Source organism: Rhinolophus sinicus, chromosome X (genome assembly GCF_036562045.2).
Source record: "Rhinolophus sinicus isolate RSC01 chromosome X, ASM3656204v1, whole genome shotgun sequence".
In the NCBI taxonomy this organism is placed as follows: Eukaryota; Metazoa; Chordata; class Mammalia; order Chiroptera; family Rhinolophidae; genus Rhinolophus; species Rhinolophus sinicus.
The window spans coordinates 16,514,103-16,532,687 of record NC_133768.1 but is presented as its reverse complement, the minus strand read 5'-3'; the positions used below and the strand labels follow the sequence as shown (position 1 = coordinate 16,532,687).

The 18,585-nt window shown below is 34.4% G+C and overlaps 1 protein-coding gene across 7 annotated transcripts in view; it reads right to left on the bottom strand.

Moving 5' to 3' along the window:
* CNKSR2 (connector enhancer of kinase suppressor of Ras 2) overlaps positions 1 to 18,585 on the bottom strand; it is a 284,901-nt gene that overhangs the window by 166,590 nt on the left and 99,726 nt on the right. For all 7 annotated transcript variants that reach the window (XM_019755412.2, XM_019755413.2, XM_019755415.2 and 4 more), the window contains exon 5: positions 12,676 to 12,717. In XM_019755412.2, the coding sequence (XP_019610971.1) occupies positions 12,676 to 12,717 (42 nt within the window). The remainder of the gene's footprint in view (positions 1 to 12,675; positions 12,718 to 18,585) is intronic.

Genomic DNA, 18,585 nt, shown 5'->3' with positions numbered 1-18,585 from the left:
CACCAAAGAATCATGGCATTTATACCTCAGAAACCACAGACGCCACAATCCTGCAACTTAATTGGAGAAGCTAACTTAGTTTTGTTACAGCTAGTAAGTGCTTCAGGTTTTAACACTTTTGCGGTTAATTGCCTTATAAATTATTTTAACTGTAAATCAATTTCTCCACAACCAATGTCCCATGGAAGAAAGAAGAAATACAGATAGAGTATGACCGAGTAGAAAACGTTTGTGTTTTCTGGGATAAAAAGAAAGCATGTGTATATACTAAAGGGAATGTGGCCACACATAAAGAATTGAAATAATCTGTTTTTAGTGTGTCTTCACTGTATTTATTCCTCCCATTATCTTTATAAAAACAATGGGGGTAAGCTGCTAGCATATAGCAAGTGCCATATACAAGACCAAACTGTTGGTTAATGTAAAAGGTGTACTTGAGTTCGGTACAATCTGATTTTTTTTTTTAGTTAGACATTTATCATTTATATCCCTCACACAGTGACAACCCCCCTCCACCCATCTACTACCCCTCTGACATCGCACACAGCCATTACACTTCCACTGCCTCTATTCCTAAAGCTGTACTCCACTTCTTGTATCCATATATATATATATATATATATATATATATATATATATATATATATGTATATATATATAATTGTAGTTGACATTCATATTGTTCAGCTTCAGCTTCAGGTGTACAGTGCAGACAATGTGACTTCAATGGTCATGCCTGGCCTGGGGTTTCCACAAGTTTCTCAAAGCGGACCAGTGTTCCAGTCTCACCAACAAGAGCAGCAGGGCTATGACAAGCAGAGTAAGTCTGCTAAAGCACAAGGCCTGAAATGGCTTCTCAGAAGAGTTTCTGTCTCCAGATTAAAAGACTGTAGGGAAAAGTAGGAGTGAAGAGGTAGTAGGGTACAGAACTGAAGAGAACTCCAGATTCCCTACAACTGATTTACTGTGTAAAACAAGGATCTGTGCAGAGCAAAAATAGGTGGGCTCTACATGCCAGGGAAAGAGCAATGAAGAACAAAGCCTAACTGATACGGAAATTATCAGATCAAGAGGTGAAATATATTACTATTTCTCATTAGACAACAATCACTGGTATAGTATCTTGATTATCTGCATTTCCTTTTGTCTTTTATGATTACAATCTGCCATCTGTTCCATTATATTTAATGGCAAATTCCAAGGAAACCTAAGCTGTCCAGTCTCCTTTTTTCATTCTCACATTTCATACTAACCGACATCTCTGTCCATTACTACAACCAACTGACCGACCGACTGACCAACCAACCCTCTTCCCTACCCAGCTTTTTGGTCTTCAGAATCTACTACTTTCTAATTTTAAGCATAAATAGCTTTCTGATTTTTAAGATAAGAAAGGTGAAAAGGAAACCTAGCCTAAGAATTTCTCAAGTCACTTCTGAATATTTACCGTGTATACCATAAAATTATCCATTAAAAGCCATCAAGATTATAAATAAAATAAACACATAGTTTCATAATTTTTCATTATAAAAGCAATACAGCACAAAAGTACATTGCCTTCCTATATACTAACAATGAAATCTCAGAAAAAGAAATACAAAAAACAATTCCTTTTGCAATTGCAGCAAAAAGAATAAAATACCTAGGAATAAACTTAACCAAGGATGTGAAAGACCTATATGCTGAAAACTATAAGACATTTTTGAAAGAAATTGAAGAAGACACAAAGAAATGGAAAGACATTCCGTGCTCATGGATTGGAAGAATCAACATAGTTAAAATGGCCATATTACCCAAAGCAATATACAGATTCAATGAAATCTATGTAATTTTACTAACAATTGTCACCCCAATAAATTTAATTAAAAAAAAAAAAAAAGCAATACAAACTGGAGAAATTGGGACGAAATTTGAAACAAAAAAAAATCAGATATTATCTTACCAAGCAAATGCAGTAAATATTAATATACATATTTCCATTTTCAATTTTTTCTTTTTCTTAAAGTTCATTGGGGTGACGATTGTTAGTAAAGTTACATAGATTTCAGGTGTACAATTCCGTATTACATCATCTATAAATCACATTGTGTGTTCACCACCCAGAGTCAGTTCTCCTTCTATCACCATATATTTGATCCCCTTTACCCTCATCTCCCACCCCCCAACCCCCTTACCCTCTGGTAACCACTAAACTATTGTCTGTGTCTATGAGTTTTTGTTTCTCATTTGTTTGTCTTGTTCTCTTGTTTTTGGTTCATGTACCACATAGCAGTGAAATCATATGGTTCTCTGTTTTTCCGGTCTGACTTATTTCACTTAGCATTATAATCTCAACATCCATCCATGTTGTCAAAAATGGTCCTATTTCATCTTTTATTACTGCTGAATAGTATTTCATTTTGTATATATACCACAACTTCTTTATCAATTGTTCTATCAAAGGAAACTTTGGTTGTTTCCATGTCTTGGCCACTGTAAATAAAGCTGCAATGAACATTGGAGCACACTTGTCTTTCTGTAGAAATGTTTTCAGATATTTTACGTAGATACCCAGGAGAGGGATTGCTGGGTCATATGGTAATTCTATTTGTAATTTTTTGAGGAACCTCCACACTGCCTTCCATAGTGGCTGCAGCAGTCTGCATTCCCACCAACAGAGTATGAGGGTTCCTTTGTCTCCACAGCCTCTCCAATACTTATTATTTGTCTTGTTGAGGATAGCCATTCTAAATGGTGTGAGGTAATATCTCATTGTGGTTTTGATTTGCATTTCTCTGATGATTAGTGATGTTGAGCATTTTTTCATATGTCTATTTGCCATTTGTATGTCCTCTTTGGAGAAATGTCTCTTCAGGTCCTCTGCCCATTTTTCAATTGGGTTGTTAGTTTTTTATCGTTGAGTTGCATGAGTTCCTTCTGTATTTTGGATATTAGCCCCTTATCGGAGGCACTGTTTGCAAAAATCTTCTCCCATTCAGTTGGTTGCCTCTTTATTTTGTCGATGGTTTCTTTTGCTGTGCAGAAGCTTTTAAGTTTGATATAGTCCCATTCATTTATTTTAGCTTTTACTTCCCTTGCCTTTGGAGTCAAATTCATAAAATGCTCTTTGAACCCAAGGTCCATAAGTTTAGTACCTATGTTTTCTTCTATGCAGTTTATTGTGTCAGGTCTTATGCTTAAGTCTTTGATCCATTTTGAATTAATTTTGGTACATGGTGACAGATAGCAGTCCAGTTTCATTCTTTTGCACATGGCTTTCCAATTCTCCCAGCACCATTTATTAAAGAGGCTGTATTTCTCCATTGTATGGTTTTAGCTTCTTTGTCAAAAATTATCTGTCCATTTTTATGTGGTTTTATTTCTGGTTTCTCAATTCTATTCCATTGGTCTATGTATCCGTTTTTCTGCCAATACCATGCTGTTTTGATTATTGTTGCCCTGTAGTACAAGCTAAAGTCAGGGAGTGTGATACCTCCAGTATTGTTCTTTTTTCTTAAGATTGCTTTGGCTATTCGGGGTCTTTTGTGGTTCCAAACAAATCTGATGATTTTTTGTTCTATTTCTTTAAAAAATGCCATTGGGATTTTGATGGGGATTGCATTAAATCTGTATATTGCTTTGGGTAATATGGCCATTTTAACTATGTTGATTCTTCCAATCCATGAGCATGGAATGTCTTTCCATTTCTTTGTGTCTTCTTAAATATTTTTAAAAATGTCTTATAGTTTTCAGCATATAGGTCCTTCACATCCTTGGTTAAGTTTATTCCTAGGTATTTTATTCTTTTTGCTGCAATTGCAAAAGGAATGGTTTTTTGTATTTCTTTTTCTGAGATTTCATTGTTAGTATATAGGAATGCAATGGACTTTTGTACATTGATTTTGTAGCCTGCAACTTTACTGTATTCGTTGATTGTTTCTAATAGCTTTTTGGTGGAGTCTTTAGGGTTTTCTGTATATAGCATCATGTCATCTGCAAAGAGTGATAATTTAACTTCTTCATTCCCAATTTGGATGCTTTTTATTTCTTTCTCTTGCCTGATTCGTTTGGCAAGGACTTCCAACACTATGTTGAAAAGCAGAGATAATAGGGGACAGCCCTGTCGTGTTCCTGAACGTAGAGCAAAGGGCTTCAGTTTTTCACCATTAATTATGAGATTAGCTGAGGGCTTGTCATATATGGCCTTTATTATGTTAAGGTATTTTCCTTCTATACCTATTTTATTAAGTGTTTTAATCATAAATGGATGTTGTATCTTGTCAAATGCTTTTTCTGCATCAATTGATATAATCATATGATTTTTGTCCTTTATTTTGTTTATGTGATGTATCACATTGATGGATTTGCGGATGTTGAACCATCCTTGTGCCCCGGGGATGAACCCCACTTGGTCGTGATGAATAATTTTTTTAATACATTGTTGCATTCAATTTGCTAGAATTTTATTTAGGATTTTTGCATCTGTATTCATCAGAGATATTGGTCTGTAGTTTTCTTTGTTTGTGTTGTCCTTACCAGGTTTTGGTATCAGGGTAATGTTGGCCTCATAAAATGAGTTAGGGAGTACTGTCTCTTCTTCAATTTTTTGGAAGAGTTTGAGCAGGATTGGTATTAGATCCTCTTTGAAGGTTTGGTAGAATTCACTAGTGAAGCCATCTGGTCCCGGACTTTGCTTTTGGGAAGGTTTTGGATGACTGATTCAATTTCCTTACTGGTGATTGGTCTGTTTAGATTTTCCAGTTCTTCATGGTTCAGCCTTGGAAGGCTATATGTTTCTAAGAACTTGTCCATTTCTTCTAGGTTATTGAATTTGGTGGCATATAGTCCTTCATAGTATTCTTGGATGATCCTTTGTATTTTTGTGGTGTCCGTGGTAACTTCCCCTTTTTCATTTCTGATTTTTTAAAAATTTTATTGGTTTCAGGTGCGCAAGACAAAGCAATACTTAGACGTTTATCATTTAAATCCCTCACACTGTGTGAACACCCCTCCCCCCATCCACTATCCCTCTGACATCGCACAGAGACATTACATTTCCACTGTCTCTATTCCTAATGCTGTATTCCACTTCCTGTAACCATATATATATCTATCTATCTATCTATCTATCTATCTATCTATATATATATATATATATATATATATATATATGTATATATACGTATATATAGATATATATACATATATATATATACACATATACATATACATATAGATAAAATTATAGTTGTAATTCATTATTGTTCCGCTTCAGGTGTACAGTGCAGAGATCAGGCATCTACATCATCCCTGAGGTGGTCTCCCAAATGGGACACATGTCCATCGGATACCCTACAAAATCTTTACATTACTGATTACATTCCCCAAATTAATTTTCAAAACCCCGTGGCCATCTTGTGGTTACCGGCTATTTTCTAAACCCCTCACCTTCCCCCTTATCCCCACTCATTGCTGATTTTGTTAATTAGTGTCTTCTCTCTTTATCTTAGTGAGTCTAACCAAGGGATTTTCAATTTTGTTAATCTTTTCAAAGAACCAGTTCTTTGTCACCTTAATTTTTTCTATTGTGTTTTTGTTCTCTATTTCATTTAGTTCTGCTCTGATTTTTGTTATTTCCTTTCTTCTGCTGATCTTGGGTTTCATTTGTTCTTCTTTTTCTAGTTCTTGAAGGTGTAACGTGAGGGTATTTATTTGGGATTTTTCCTGTTTCTTGAGATAGGCCTGTAATGATATAAATTTCTCCCTTAAAACTGCTTTCGCTGCATCCCAAAAATTTTGGTAGGATGTATTTTCATTGTCATTTGTTTCTACGTATCTTTTGATCTCACCTCTAATTTCTTCTTTGACCTGGTCATTCTTTTAAGAGTACATTGTTAATTCTCCAAGTATTTGTGGTTTTTCCTGCTTTCTTTTAGTAATTGACATCCAATTTCAAAGCCTTGTGATCACAGAGTATGTTTAGTATAATTTCAATCTCCTTAAATTGAGGCTAGTTTTGTGTCCCAATATAGGGTCTATCCTTGTGAATGTTCCGTGTACAGTAGAAAAAAATGTGTAGTCTGATGTTTTAGGATGAAGTGCTCTATAAATGTCAATTATGTCCATTTCATCTAATGTGTCATTTAGGGCTGCTGTTTTGTTATTTATTTTCTGCTTGGATGATCTTATCCATAGCTGTCAATGATGTATTTAGGTCACTAGTATAATTGTGTTTTGGTCAATTTCTCCCTTTAGTTCTGTTAGTAGTTGCTTGGTATATTTCGGTGCTCCCTGATTGGGGGCATAAATATTGATGACTGTTATGTCTTCTTGTTGTATAGTCCCCTTTACCATTACAAAATGTCCATCTTTGTCTCTTGTTATCTTTTTCACCCTGAAGTCTGTTTCATCCGATATCAGTAATGCTACACCTGATTTTCTCTGGATACCATTTGCTTGGAGTGTCAATTTCCACCCTTTCACTTTGAGTCTATGCTTGTCCTTGTAGCTGAGATGTGTCTCTTGGAGTCAGCATATGGTTGGGTTTAGTTTTTTGATCCAATCTGCTACTCTGTGCCTTTTTATTGGTGAGTTCAGTCCATTTACACTAAGTGTGATTACTGATATGTGAGGATTTCCTATCATTCTATCTTTAGTTTTCTGGTAAGGCTTTGTCTCCATTGTTTCTGTGCCTTTTTGTTGTTGTCTATTATTTCTGTGTGGTGATATTCTATGATTTTTCCTCTGTTTCTTCTTTTATTACAGTATATATTTCAGTTCTGGATTTTTTTGAGTGGTTACCATTAAGTTTATTTAAAAGAAATTTTGATATTGAGAGTATTCTATTGTCTTCACCATGCTTAATTTCTCCATTCCCATGTTCCCGTTCAGGCCTTCACTCTTCCCCTTTTTATGTTTTGTTTGCCACAAATTGTCCCTGTTGATGGTGGTCAAATAGCCTCCTTCAGTATTTGTTGTAGTGCAAGTCGTGTATTAGAAAATTCCCTCAGCTTCTGTATGTCTGGAAAGGTCTTTATTCTTTCTTCATAAAATGCTCATGTTGTTCTTTGATTGTGTTTCTGAGTTCATTAAACTGCCTTTCTGTGTTTTCTTGCATCTCATTGAGTTTTTTCAGAACTGCAATCTTGAATTCTCTGTCATTTAAGTCACATATTTCCATATCTTTAAGGTCATTTTCTGGAGACTTTTCACTTTCTTTCTGAGCTGTGTTGTTGCCGTGGTTATTCATGGCAATTACTGATGTATTATTTCTCTTCCTAGACATCTGCAGGAGTTGGTTTTGCAACAGGTTGATAGGAAGAGGTCTTTCTTTTGTTTTCCAGTACATGTTGGTAGAATGTTTTATTTTCTCTCCGACTGCAGCCTTTTTTTTTCTGTCTCACAGTGTAGTGTTATGTTTTCTCTGCACTATTCCAGCTTCTCACATAATGCGGTGATTCCATGGAAGGCGGGTTTCTCCTCTGTTAACAGTTAGCCTTGGTCACAAGGTGCCGCATCCGTGTGGAGATTTGGAAAGCTTTTGAGGTTCCAAAGCTCTTCCTGCACCAGATTCAGAGCCTGTGTGTTTCAGCATCTCTGTTTACTCGGCAAGGATCAACCCAAATAAGTGGGGAGAGGGGTCGGGTGGGTTATGAGAAGTGGCCCAGAGCAATGGCAGCAACCACCACCACAGCCGGTCCTGCTTGCACACCTCCCTCCCCTTTGCCAGAAGTAGTTGTGCTGCGAATCTGTGTCTGTGGTCCACAGTTCTCAGAACAGCAAATATTCTGTTCTTTTGATCTGACACTGCTATTGTTCCGCTTCTAGCACTGGGCAGGTGGGGGTGGGGCGAGCTCTTGGAGGGTAGGTGGGGGTGGCTAGTCTCAGTGCCTAAGGCTTCCATTCTCAGCTAGGCAGTGAGGGCTTAAACCACCGTTTTCATCCTTCTTCCCTTAGTGTTTGTTCTGAGTTCTCTGCCATGAGCATTGGGTTCAGCCATGTTCTATGCTGTCCCCTCAGCTCTTTGGGCTATAGACTGAGCCCTAGCAGTCCGAGTTCTTCCCTCTTCCGTAGCTGCTGCAGTTTCGGGATGCAGCAAGCTGGGAGCACCGAGCTAGGTCTGCATCCTGCACCTGTGTGGCTCCGTCTCCGCGCTTCTCCCTTCCCTCCTCCCTTACTCGTGCAATTTGCCCACCTTTAGGTGAATTCAGTAGTGAGCCTCTTTGTCTTGCCTGTCTGCTGTGCAGGGAGTCCTTTGTGGATTTATAGTTGTTCGATTTGTTGTAAGTTCCAGGAGAGATTTCTAGAGGCTCACCTCACGCCACCATTTTGATGAATTCACTGACCTCAATTTTCAATAGTGATGATTTAGTCTGTGATTATAATGTTTTTAATCTGGTTTTTACTTGACAAATATCTTTTAGAATCCTTCCTTTAACATTGTCCTATAAATTTTTCAGGTATACTTATAAGTAAAATTTATCTATAAATTATATATTCACAAATATAATTTCAAATAGTAAATAAGAATAGTAAACATGTCATCCTGTGAATGCACCATAGTGTATGGAAGCATTACCTTATGATTTCCTATTTTTCATTATTACTTATGATGCTGCTAGAAGAACTTTCTAGAGAAAAAATTATTGTATTTTAGAATTTATTTTTAGACTAGATTCCCAAAGTACTATTCGAATATGGACTCTGGAACCAGGCTGCCTGAATTAAAATCCTTTCTAAAATTCTTTCCAGCTGTGTCACTTCAGGAAAGTTACTTAACCTCTCTGATTCAGTTTCCTCATCTGTAAAGTAGGGATGATAGTTATAATACTTATCTCATAAGGGTGTTATGAGGACTAAAAGAGTAAGTTCATATAGAGCACTTACAATAGTGCCTGAGTCGTATTGTAAATAATACATAAATGTTAGTATTAATAGTTTTGAGCCATGAAATTGCCTAAAACTTAAAAAGGTTTTATGAATGTACATGCCTAGCAGTAAGGTATGTCCATTCTAATTTCAACAGACTGTCACTAGTATTTGGGTATTTTTAGTGTGTGTTATTGTGTGTGTATATTTGTGTTTATGAATTGACAGGTGAAATTTTGTATTTCATTACTGTTTTACAAGAAATTCTTGTTTTCTGAGGATAATTGCCACTGGTAAGTAATGATAATCTTTCTGATTTAATTTAGGGATGCAGAGCTTGTCCGAAGAGTACAAAGGGTGTCAAAAAAAAAAGTATATACATTTTAAGAAAGGAAAAAAAAAACTATTAAAATTGTAATACTCATTGCATCACCATATATTTTATCCATGGAAAGAGAACTGACTCTGGGTGGTGAACAATGTGATATATAGATGGTGTATTACAGAATTGTACACCCGAAATCTATGTAACTTTAGTAACGATTGTCACTCCAATAAATTTTAATAAAAAAATTGTAATACTCAATACATACTGATAAAAAAACATGAATACAGTCATGTTTGACTTCTGCAATTACAAGAGGTGCTCAAAGTGGTTACCATCAGTGTCCAGATGCTTCTGATTACGGCACACTACTCCTTGAGCAACGTCCACTTGTATACATTTTTTTGGCACTCCCGGTATATAAATCTAATGAAATATGCACAATCTTTTTGATTTATTATGAACAAACTTCATTTAAAACTATTAGTTAACACTCGTATGTTTTTTTTAATTCTCACCATGTGTTACAGATGCAATGTGTCGTCCCTGCCAACTAAAATCATATGCTGAAACCTAGTCCCCAATGTGCTGGTATTTGAAAGTGGAGCCTTTGAGAGGTGATTGGGTCATGTGGGTGGAGCGCTCTTGAAAAGGATTGGTGTCTTTATTAAATAAACTCCAGGGAGCTCCTTAGCTCCTGGAGGGCTCATAGGACCCTCTATGAACCAGGGAATAGGCCCTCACTAGACACCAAACTGCTGGCGCCCTTATCTTGAATTTCCCAGCCTTCAGAACTGGGAGAAACATTCACTGTTTAAGCCATCCCGTTTATGGTATTTTTGTTATAGCAGTGTGAATGAACTAAGATACCGTGTCATCTGGTTGTGCTATTCACCTCCAGTCTTTTGCTATCATAACTTTCCTAGTCTGGATTTCAACTTTTACTTCATTTATTTGGTAAACTTATTCAAACATATTTTTCAAAACGGTAGATTAGTGACCTTGCTGATCTAAAAATATCTCTTTTGCTTTCAAACATGAATAATTTAGGTAGACATAAACATTTTTGGTCATTACTTTTGTTCCATTTTCTTCTGGCAGTTATAGTTTCAGAATAGACATCTGAATACAATATAATTTTTATTTCTTTTAAGTCAAAACCTCTCATTTCTCTCTTCCCACTGATTGAATGAATGTAGAATTGCTTGCCATAGAAACTGTAAAATGTTATCAGAAAATACCTTGAAATTTTTGTCTTTCCAATAAATTTTCTGACGTTATTGAGTACTCCAAATTTCCCAATTTTCACTTCTAAATTATTCTATTATATCTGTAACTGTTTCCTGTTGCTTTTTTCCTCAGAAAATGACAATTAATTGAAGGCAAGTTAACCTTAATCTGTCCTCTATAGCCATTATCTTCTCTCATTTTTTGTCTTTTTATTAATTTACTAAATATCTGTGTGGCATTAAAGTTTATCTTGTATCTCACTGTTTCTGTTTTCTGCCATTTTCTGTCTGCTTTTTACTGTTTCAGCATGGTTTAATTTCTATTTCCATGTTCTTATTTTTACAGACTGTTTCCTTAGTTCAATTTACACTCCGTTTATAGTGGCCTTACCTTCTTTATAGTATGGTATTCTATTTTAATACAAACAATCTTCTTTTGATTCTTATTGAGAATATATAACAGATGTTATTAATAAACCAGCGTCATGGAGATTTTCTTCTAACGAGAGGATGCTTTCTCTGCTCCTTCCCATTCTTTGTCTTTCTTTTCCTTAAATAAAGATCTATTGCAGGAAAAGACATACCTCACAACTGTCTTGAGCTAGCTCTGCTTGCCCAGGAGTTGAAGAGCACTTTGATGTTGTATTGCCTGTGGAATTCCTAGGATATAGCAGGTTTTTATAAGTGATAAGTTCTCCTTTCTCTTGACAATTGCCTCCTCTGCCCTCCAGACAAAATGAAGATATAGGGACTGGGTCTGGGCTGAGACAGGTGATACTCAGATGACATTGTAGTACATATCTCAAGCTACTGCAATCTCTACTTAGTTGTAGCAGTATACATATTGAAGTATCATAGAAATAAGGAGAACATTCAAATTAACTCACAACTTTATTCTAAACAAGTTATATCAAAACTCAGGCTTTTTATTTTCTGGTGCATATGAAAAAGACAAAGGAAATAAAAAATAATCAAATACATACTGGAAAGAATTATAAACAATCAGACTTAGAAGATATTAATAGCCTCATTTTACATATTAAGAACAGTCTCTTAAAATATTGAATCATTGTGTTGTACACCTGAAACTAATGTAATGTTGTATGTCAATTATATCTTAATAAAAAGTAGAAGAAATAAAATTGTGAAAATTTACCTAAAAAAAGAACAACCTCTCAAAAAAATTAAAACAGTTGACTAAGGTCACTGAGATAGAAAGTGGTAGAACTAGGATTTTTTCACACACAGTTCTTTAGACTCAAAGTGATTTCTTCTACAATACAAGAAATCTGGAAGGATACTTTTCTGAAATGTTATTTTAAATAAAAATATTCCAGTATCATATACCAAGTGGTATAGTATACTGTTTTATTTTTAAAGAATAATTCTTACAATGAGAAAAGTAACACAAAAGTACACAACCTTTTAGTGAAGGCTGGGCTATCTTTGCATAAAAGGGCAAGCCTGGGAAGTGGAATGAGAACATGAATATATAAGTGCTTTCTGGGTTGAACTGACTGGTTAATGCCATCCATTGTCTTGATTGTCATTAGAGAGGATCTTTAAATTCTCACTAGTTGAAATGCAAAATTGCCAAAGTAAATATACTGCATTCATTTCTAAACTTCTTCAATGTTATTTATGCCCTCATTCATTTCTTACAGAGGTGAAGAAGTTATTCAGGCAGATGAGCATCAACCAAGAAATGGATTTACAAACAAAAGCAGTCAAATGTTCATTAACAAGAAAGAAGATGCCTTTCTACAAAGTATAATGCACTCATACTCCATTTCTAGTAATAAAGTATCTGCAAAGTCATTAATTGATTCAACAAATATTGCCAAATTAAAATTTGGAAGGTTGTTTTGTGAATGTAGAATAGGAGCAAAGGCAGTTTGATTATTTTATGAGGTATTTCATCCAAATGATGATGGAGGTAAATTACCCATTGTGCAATCAAATATTTTCCTTTGATCTCATCACAGATGAAGAGTGAAAAATTCTAATTTAAATTCTCTTTTCTCTAGATTATTTATTTTACTATGTTCCAACCTTCTCACAGCTTACAATCTTAAAATACTATGTCAGCTTTTTCCTAATAAGATACAACAGAATAGTTATAACTAATATAATCTGCAATGTTTTCACTCTTTTGTGTTTTTCCTATGAAATATACAGGGCTCACATTTTTTAGGCTGTAGCTTTTTATTTAATTACTAGTTAAACAAAGATATGTTTCCTAATGAAGATGAAAATAAATCCAAGTATACTTACCACATGAAGAATTTTATTCTCTGTTTCATATACAGTACAATCCTGAAAAAAAGGAAGAAAAAACCATAGACATTAGTTTTTCTTTTTTTTTTTAAATCAAGCATCCCTTTTTAAAATACCTTCTTAGGAATTGTACTGCAATTTGAAAAAATTTTGACAATTAAACAGCAAAAGCAGCAATAACAATGGGGAAAAAATCTGGAATGCTAAACACCTAACTATTCATAGTAGTTAGCTCTGATAGTCAGTTACAGGAATGTTCTTATTTTTGCTTTAATGTATTTTATAATTTTACTAATTTTAAACACATAATAAAGGACAATATACATTAAATATATGTAGAAACAAATATTGGAAAATTATTCTAACCATTTTCTTTCTTATTAAATTTATTGAGGTGACACTGGTTAAGATTCTATTTGTTTCAAGTATACAATTCTAGACTATATCATCTATATATAGCATTGTGTGTTCACCACCCAAAGTCAAGTCTCCTTCCATCACCATATATTTGACCCCCTTTACTCTTTTCTACTTCCCTTTCACCCACCTTTCCCTCTGGTAATCAACCATACTGTTGTCTGTGTGTATGAGTTTTTTGTTTGTCTCATTTGTTCATTTGTTGCTTTCTGTTTTTTTAAGTTTTATTAAGTTTATTGGGATGACATTGGTTAGTAAAATTATATAGGTTTCAAGTGTTGCTTTCTGTTTTATAGCCCACATATGAGTGAAATCATATGGTTTTTCACTTTTTCTGTCTAACTTATTTCACTTAGCATGCTAACCATTTTCTATCTAAACCCTTACGTGTGATAAATGTATTTTTGTTGAAATATTTCCAACATTTCAAATACTAATTTATTATAGACTGGAAGAGTAAGAAAAACACTGATATTTATTTCCATAGTCATATCAAAATCTCAAATATACTTTTATATTTTCAACTATTGCAAGCTATTAAGCATACTTTATATTATGCATTTAAAATTGATACATGGCACTATTAAATACCAAGTTTATAGTTCTTGCTTAAATGTGAGTCCATGAAATTATAAAAAAAATATTTTAAGCAATTACCATTGTGTTTTATCTGCAACTGCTAGACTTACAATAAGAAGTAATACAGCAAAGTGATCTCTGCTTAGATACTTTGTGTTCCCATGGCTCAGTTTTCTCAAAGAACTTATAAAATGGGCATCATATTAGTAGAAACCCATTAAGAGTGTTGTGAGGATTAAAGGGAAAAATGACATAAATGGCTTAGCATGGTATCTGTCATAGAGTAAATGATTAATATATTTCAACTATGGATTATTATTGTTTTGTTTAAAAATTTTTAAACTCCTTACCTTTACTTCAAGACATAAAGTTAACTAATTATTATTTGCCTATCTAATTTTGAAAAAAATATCCATACGCCACAGTACTGCATATTTTAAGGAATGAAAGTCCTTTTCAATTTTTTCCCCTGAATTTAATTTTAACAAAAAGGAATCTTGTTCTACATAGTTTTTGATAATACTATTTCACCACAATACCTTGTCAGGAGAAATACATATTCTTACCAGGAGCAGAATTTTTTTTTTTTTAATTTATTGGGGTGACAATTGTTAGTAAAATTACATAGATTTCAGGTGTACAATTCTGTATTACATCATCTATAAATCCCATTGTGTGTTCACCACCCAGAGTCAGTTCTCCTTCCATCACCATATATTTGATCCCCCTTACCCTCATCTCCCACCCCTCCACCCCCCTTACACTCTGGTAACCACTAAACTATTGTCTGTGTTTATGAGTTTTTGTTTCTCATTTGTTTGTCTTGTTCTTTTGTTGTTTTTGGTTTCTATACCACATATCAGTGAAATCATATGGTTCTCTGCTTTTTCTGTCTGACTTATTTTGCTTAGCATCATACTCTCAAGATCCATCCATGTTGTCACAAATGTTCCTATATCATCTTTTCTTACCGCCGAATAGTATTCCATTGTGTATATATACCACAACTTCTTTATCCATTCATCTATCGTAGGACATTTTGGTTGTTTCCATGTCTTGGCCCTCATAAACAAAGCTGCAATGAACATTGGAGCACACGTGTCTTTATGTATAAATGTTTTCAGATTTTTTTGGGTAGATACAGAGGAGAGGGATTGCTGGGTCATATGGTAATTCTATTCGTAATTTTTTGAGGAACCTCCACACTGCCTTCCATAACGGCAGCACCAGTCTGCATTCCCACCAACAGTGAATGAGGGTTCCTTTTTCCAGGAGCAGAATTTTTAAAGTTAAATTTAGGGCTGATTTATCTCAGTAACTACCGTGTTCCCCCGAAAATAAGACCTAGCCGGACCGTCAGCTCTAATGTGTCTTTTGGAGCAAAAATGAATATAAGACCAGGCCTTGTTTTAATATAAAATCAGGTATATAATATAATATAATGTAATGTAATATAATATATACTACCGGGTCTTATATTCATTTTTGCTCCAAAAGACACATTACAGCTGATGGTCTGGCTAGGTGTTATTTTCGGGGAAACACTTTCAGGGTAATAAAAGTACTTAAGGATTGGGCCTTACCATTCTGAATGTCTCCTGTGCCAAAGGAGAAATTTATTATAAATATAGTCATAGCTATGTCTATATACTTACATAAAGTCAACTCTTAATAATTAAGTATGAATAATGTGTACAGAGGAGTCAAGGTGTAGACAAATCGTTTATATTTGGCAAGTGCATTTGTACTCTTATCTGAATTTGGAAGAGTCCAATTTTACAAAATTAACTTCAAACACAATTACACTGGGAAGAGATGATTTGGAATAAGCTGGAAAGTCGCCCAGTTTCCCTATGCTGCCTGCCTCTACAACTTGCATCAGCTGTAATGGATGCAAGTTTCATTATTTATGTACCTTCCTAGAATCAGAGAATAGGATTAAATGTTCAAACTTCAAAGGGATTCATTCTCTTCAAAGAAAAAAGTAAATATGATCTAAATGTATATCCTGCTAGTGATATAATAATTACACAGAAAGCAACTATTTCAAGTCGTTTAAAATATAATACTTTACTTGCACATCCCTAGTGTAACATAACACAAAAGAACTGTTAAACAGAATCTTAAACTATTTTCAGCAATCATATTGTTTGTTGGTAGTAGTGCTGTTATTATGTTACTGTTCTGTTGAAAACATTTTATAGGATGAAGCAATTGAACAATTATGTGATACTATCATTCTATTACTCGTGGTGTCATTGATAAATGCTTTTAGCATGGGAGAAAGCAGAGACATATATAAGCAGTAAAAACCCTAGAGTCTCTTGATGTCTTACGTATGTATATATGTGTGTATGTTTTTCTTAGCTCTGCCCATTGAAAAGGCATAGAAACAATGACCAACCTAATGATAAACGAACTTCCCACAGTTAGTGATTTTCAAATGTCATATTCCAGGCCTTCTAGTAAAATGACTGATTCCAGATCTGGGATATGAAATGTACAAGATGAGCTTGGATTATATTGTGACACAAGATAGAAAGAAGCTATTAAAGACTATGAGGATTGTGTCAGTAGGACTCAGAAGTCATCATGCAGAGATTCTCACTGGCCAAAGATGGAGCAATTAAAAAGGTAGTAACTGCGATGGATGAAAACAGCAAATATTATTAAATATTGAATCTATTAATATGTCTGATGCTAAAATTTAAATATACCAAATACATTCAAATATATTTAGCAATAGTTTAATAATAGTGAATATATTAACCTAACATGAAAATGTATAAAAGATATACTTTTTGTCTTGATTCAACAAATATTACAACCAAAATGCCCATCGGTAGATGACTGGATTAAAAAACTGGTATATTCATACAATGAAATATTACTCAGTCATAAAGAAGAATGAAATCTTACCACTTGCAACACTATGGATGGACCAAGAGAACATTATGCTAAGTGAAATAAGTCAGACGGAGAAAGGCAAATACCATATGATCTCACTTATATGTGGAATCTAAAGAATAGAATAAATGAACAAATAAAACAAATAGACTCAGAGATATAAGGGGGAAAAATGAGGTTTGCTAGGTGGGAGAGGGGTTGGGATGAGAGAGAAGGTGAGGGGACTAGAAAGCACAAACTGGTGAGCAGAAGATTGCCATGGGGATACAAAAGACAGTTTGAGGAATATAATCAATAATGTTGTAAAGATTGTGTAGGGTATCTGATGGACACTTGTCTTATTAGGGAGTCCACTTCATGGATGGTGTAGATGCCTGATCACTGCAATGTACACCTGAAGCCGAAGCTGAATAATACTGAATGTCAACTATAATTTAATATATATATAGTCACAGGATGTGGAGTACAGTATAAGGAAGAGAGTCAGAGGAATTGTAACAGCTATATACAATGTCAGGGGTAGTAGATTGGGAGAGGGGGGTTATCACTTTGTGAGGGGGGTAAATATCTATTACATTGTTTTATACACCTGAAACTAATAAAAATAAACAAACAAAAACAAATACTAATCAACTGTGCTGGGGATATTAAGATGAATAAAACATGGCCCCTGGCTTAGAGAAGTACAGTTTAAGCCAGGCATTCACAGAATTCCAAAGTCTTCGTGTAGTTTTAAGTTTCAGTAAATTTAGAAGTATACATGCACAAAATTATACAAATCAACATATGAAAGGTCAATTATCTAAATTTTAAAGATATTAACATATTTCTTATTAAAGTTCAACATGACCACTGTGTTGTGCTATATATATTTCTCACGTCAAATTTCAAACTTTGAAAAATTTTTATCAGCTGCTGTTCCTCAGTGACTAAAAGGACTCTATTTGTAATCCTAGCCTTATGATTATTCAAGAATGAAGTACTGATGCATACTTGACAATTTTGACATGAACCCACATGACAAAGTCTAAGGAAGATACATCAGGTGACTGAGGTGCCTGAGTTTTTCCATCGGTCTCACTAGCTGTCACACACAAATATTAAAACTGAAAATTACTATTTGAAATAAACAAAACTGAATGATAAAAGAAATTGAAACAATTTAATTTTCAAATGTTTTTAGCACATTTATACACGTGAAATCATTAAAACTTAAATCTGCACTAAGTCTTTTGGGACACCCACAATTACTATAGTAAAGGTAGGATCACGGCGTTAGAGGAACAGAGGAGGAAACAGCTAACTCTGTCTTAAAAAACAAAATCCAGAAAGGTGGCTTTTAATTCGGTCTTGGAAAAAGTAGATCTTTAGGCAAAAAAAAAGGCATTACTACAAAAGCAATGGAACTATACTCAAACATAATTAAGCTACTGCAGTAATTTTCAGATTTTAGTTCTCTCTCTGTGTGTGTATATCTATATATGTATGTATGTATATATGTATGTAAGAATCACTCGGGGAGTGAGGTAACATGCAGATTCCCAGGTTCATCCCTAGAAATACAGATTTAGTACGTTCATAGTGGGGGCCCCTAAGATTATTTTGATAAAGATGGTACTTTGAGAAACACTTAATCTATTTTATAGGATACCATGTGATAGAAGAATGCCAAACCAAGTCAAACCAAAAATGATCCAATATATAGCATGCATAAAAGAGTAAACATATAAAAATAGTATCTATTGGCTCACCCTACAGTTACGCAGTGCTCAGCTTCTCAGAGCTATGTGTTTTGGTTACACATTCCCCCAGTTAATTGACTGTTATTTTCCTCCTAGTAAACATCTTTCTTTAATAGCTTACTACTTTGAATAACTGCTTCTACTTTACCTTTTTTCAGCCAGATTGGCCTGTTCATTATATAAAGCCAAAGGCTTTCACAAAGGGCAAGACAGAGTATAATAAAAACAAAACAACAAAACAGAACAACAAAAAGTACATATT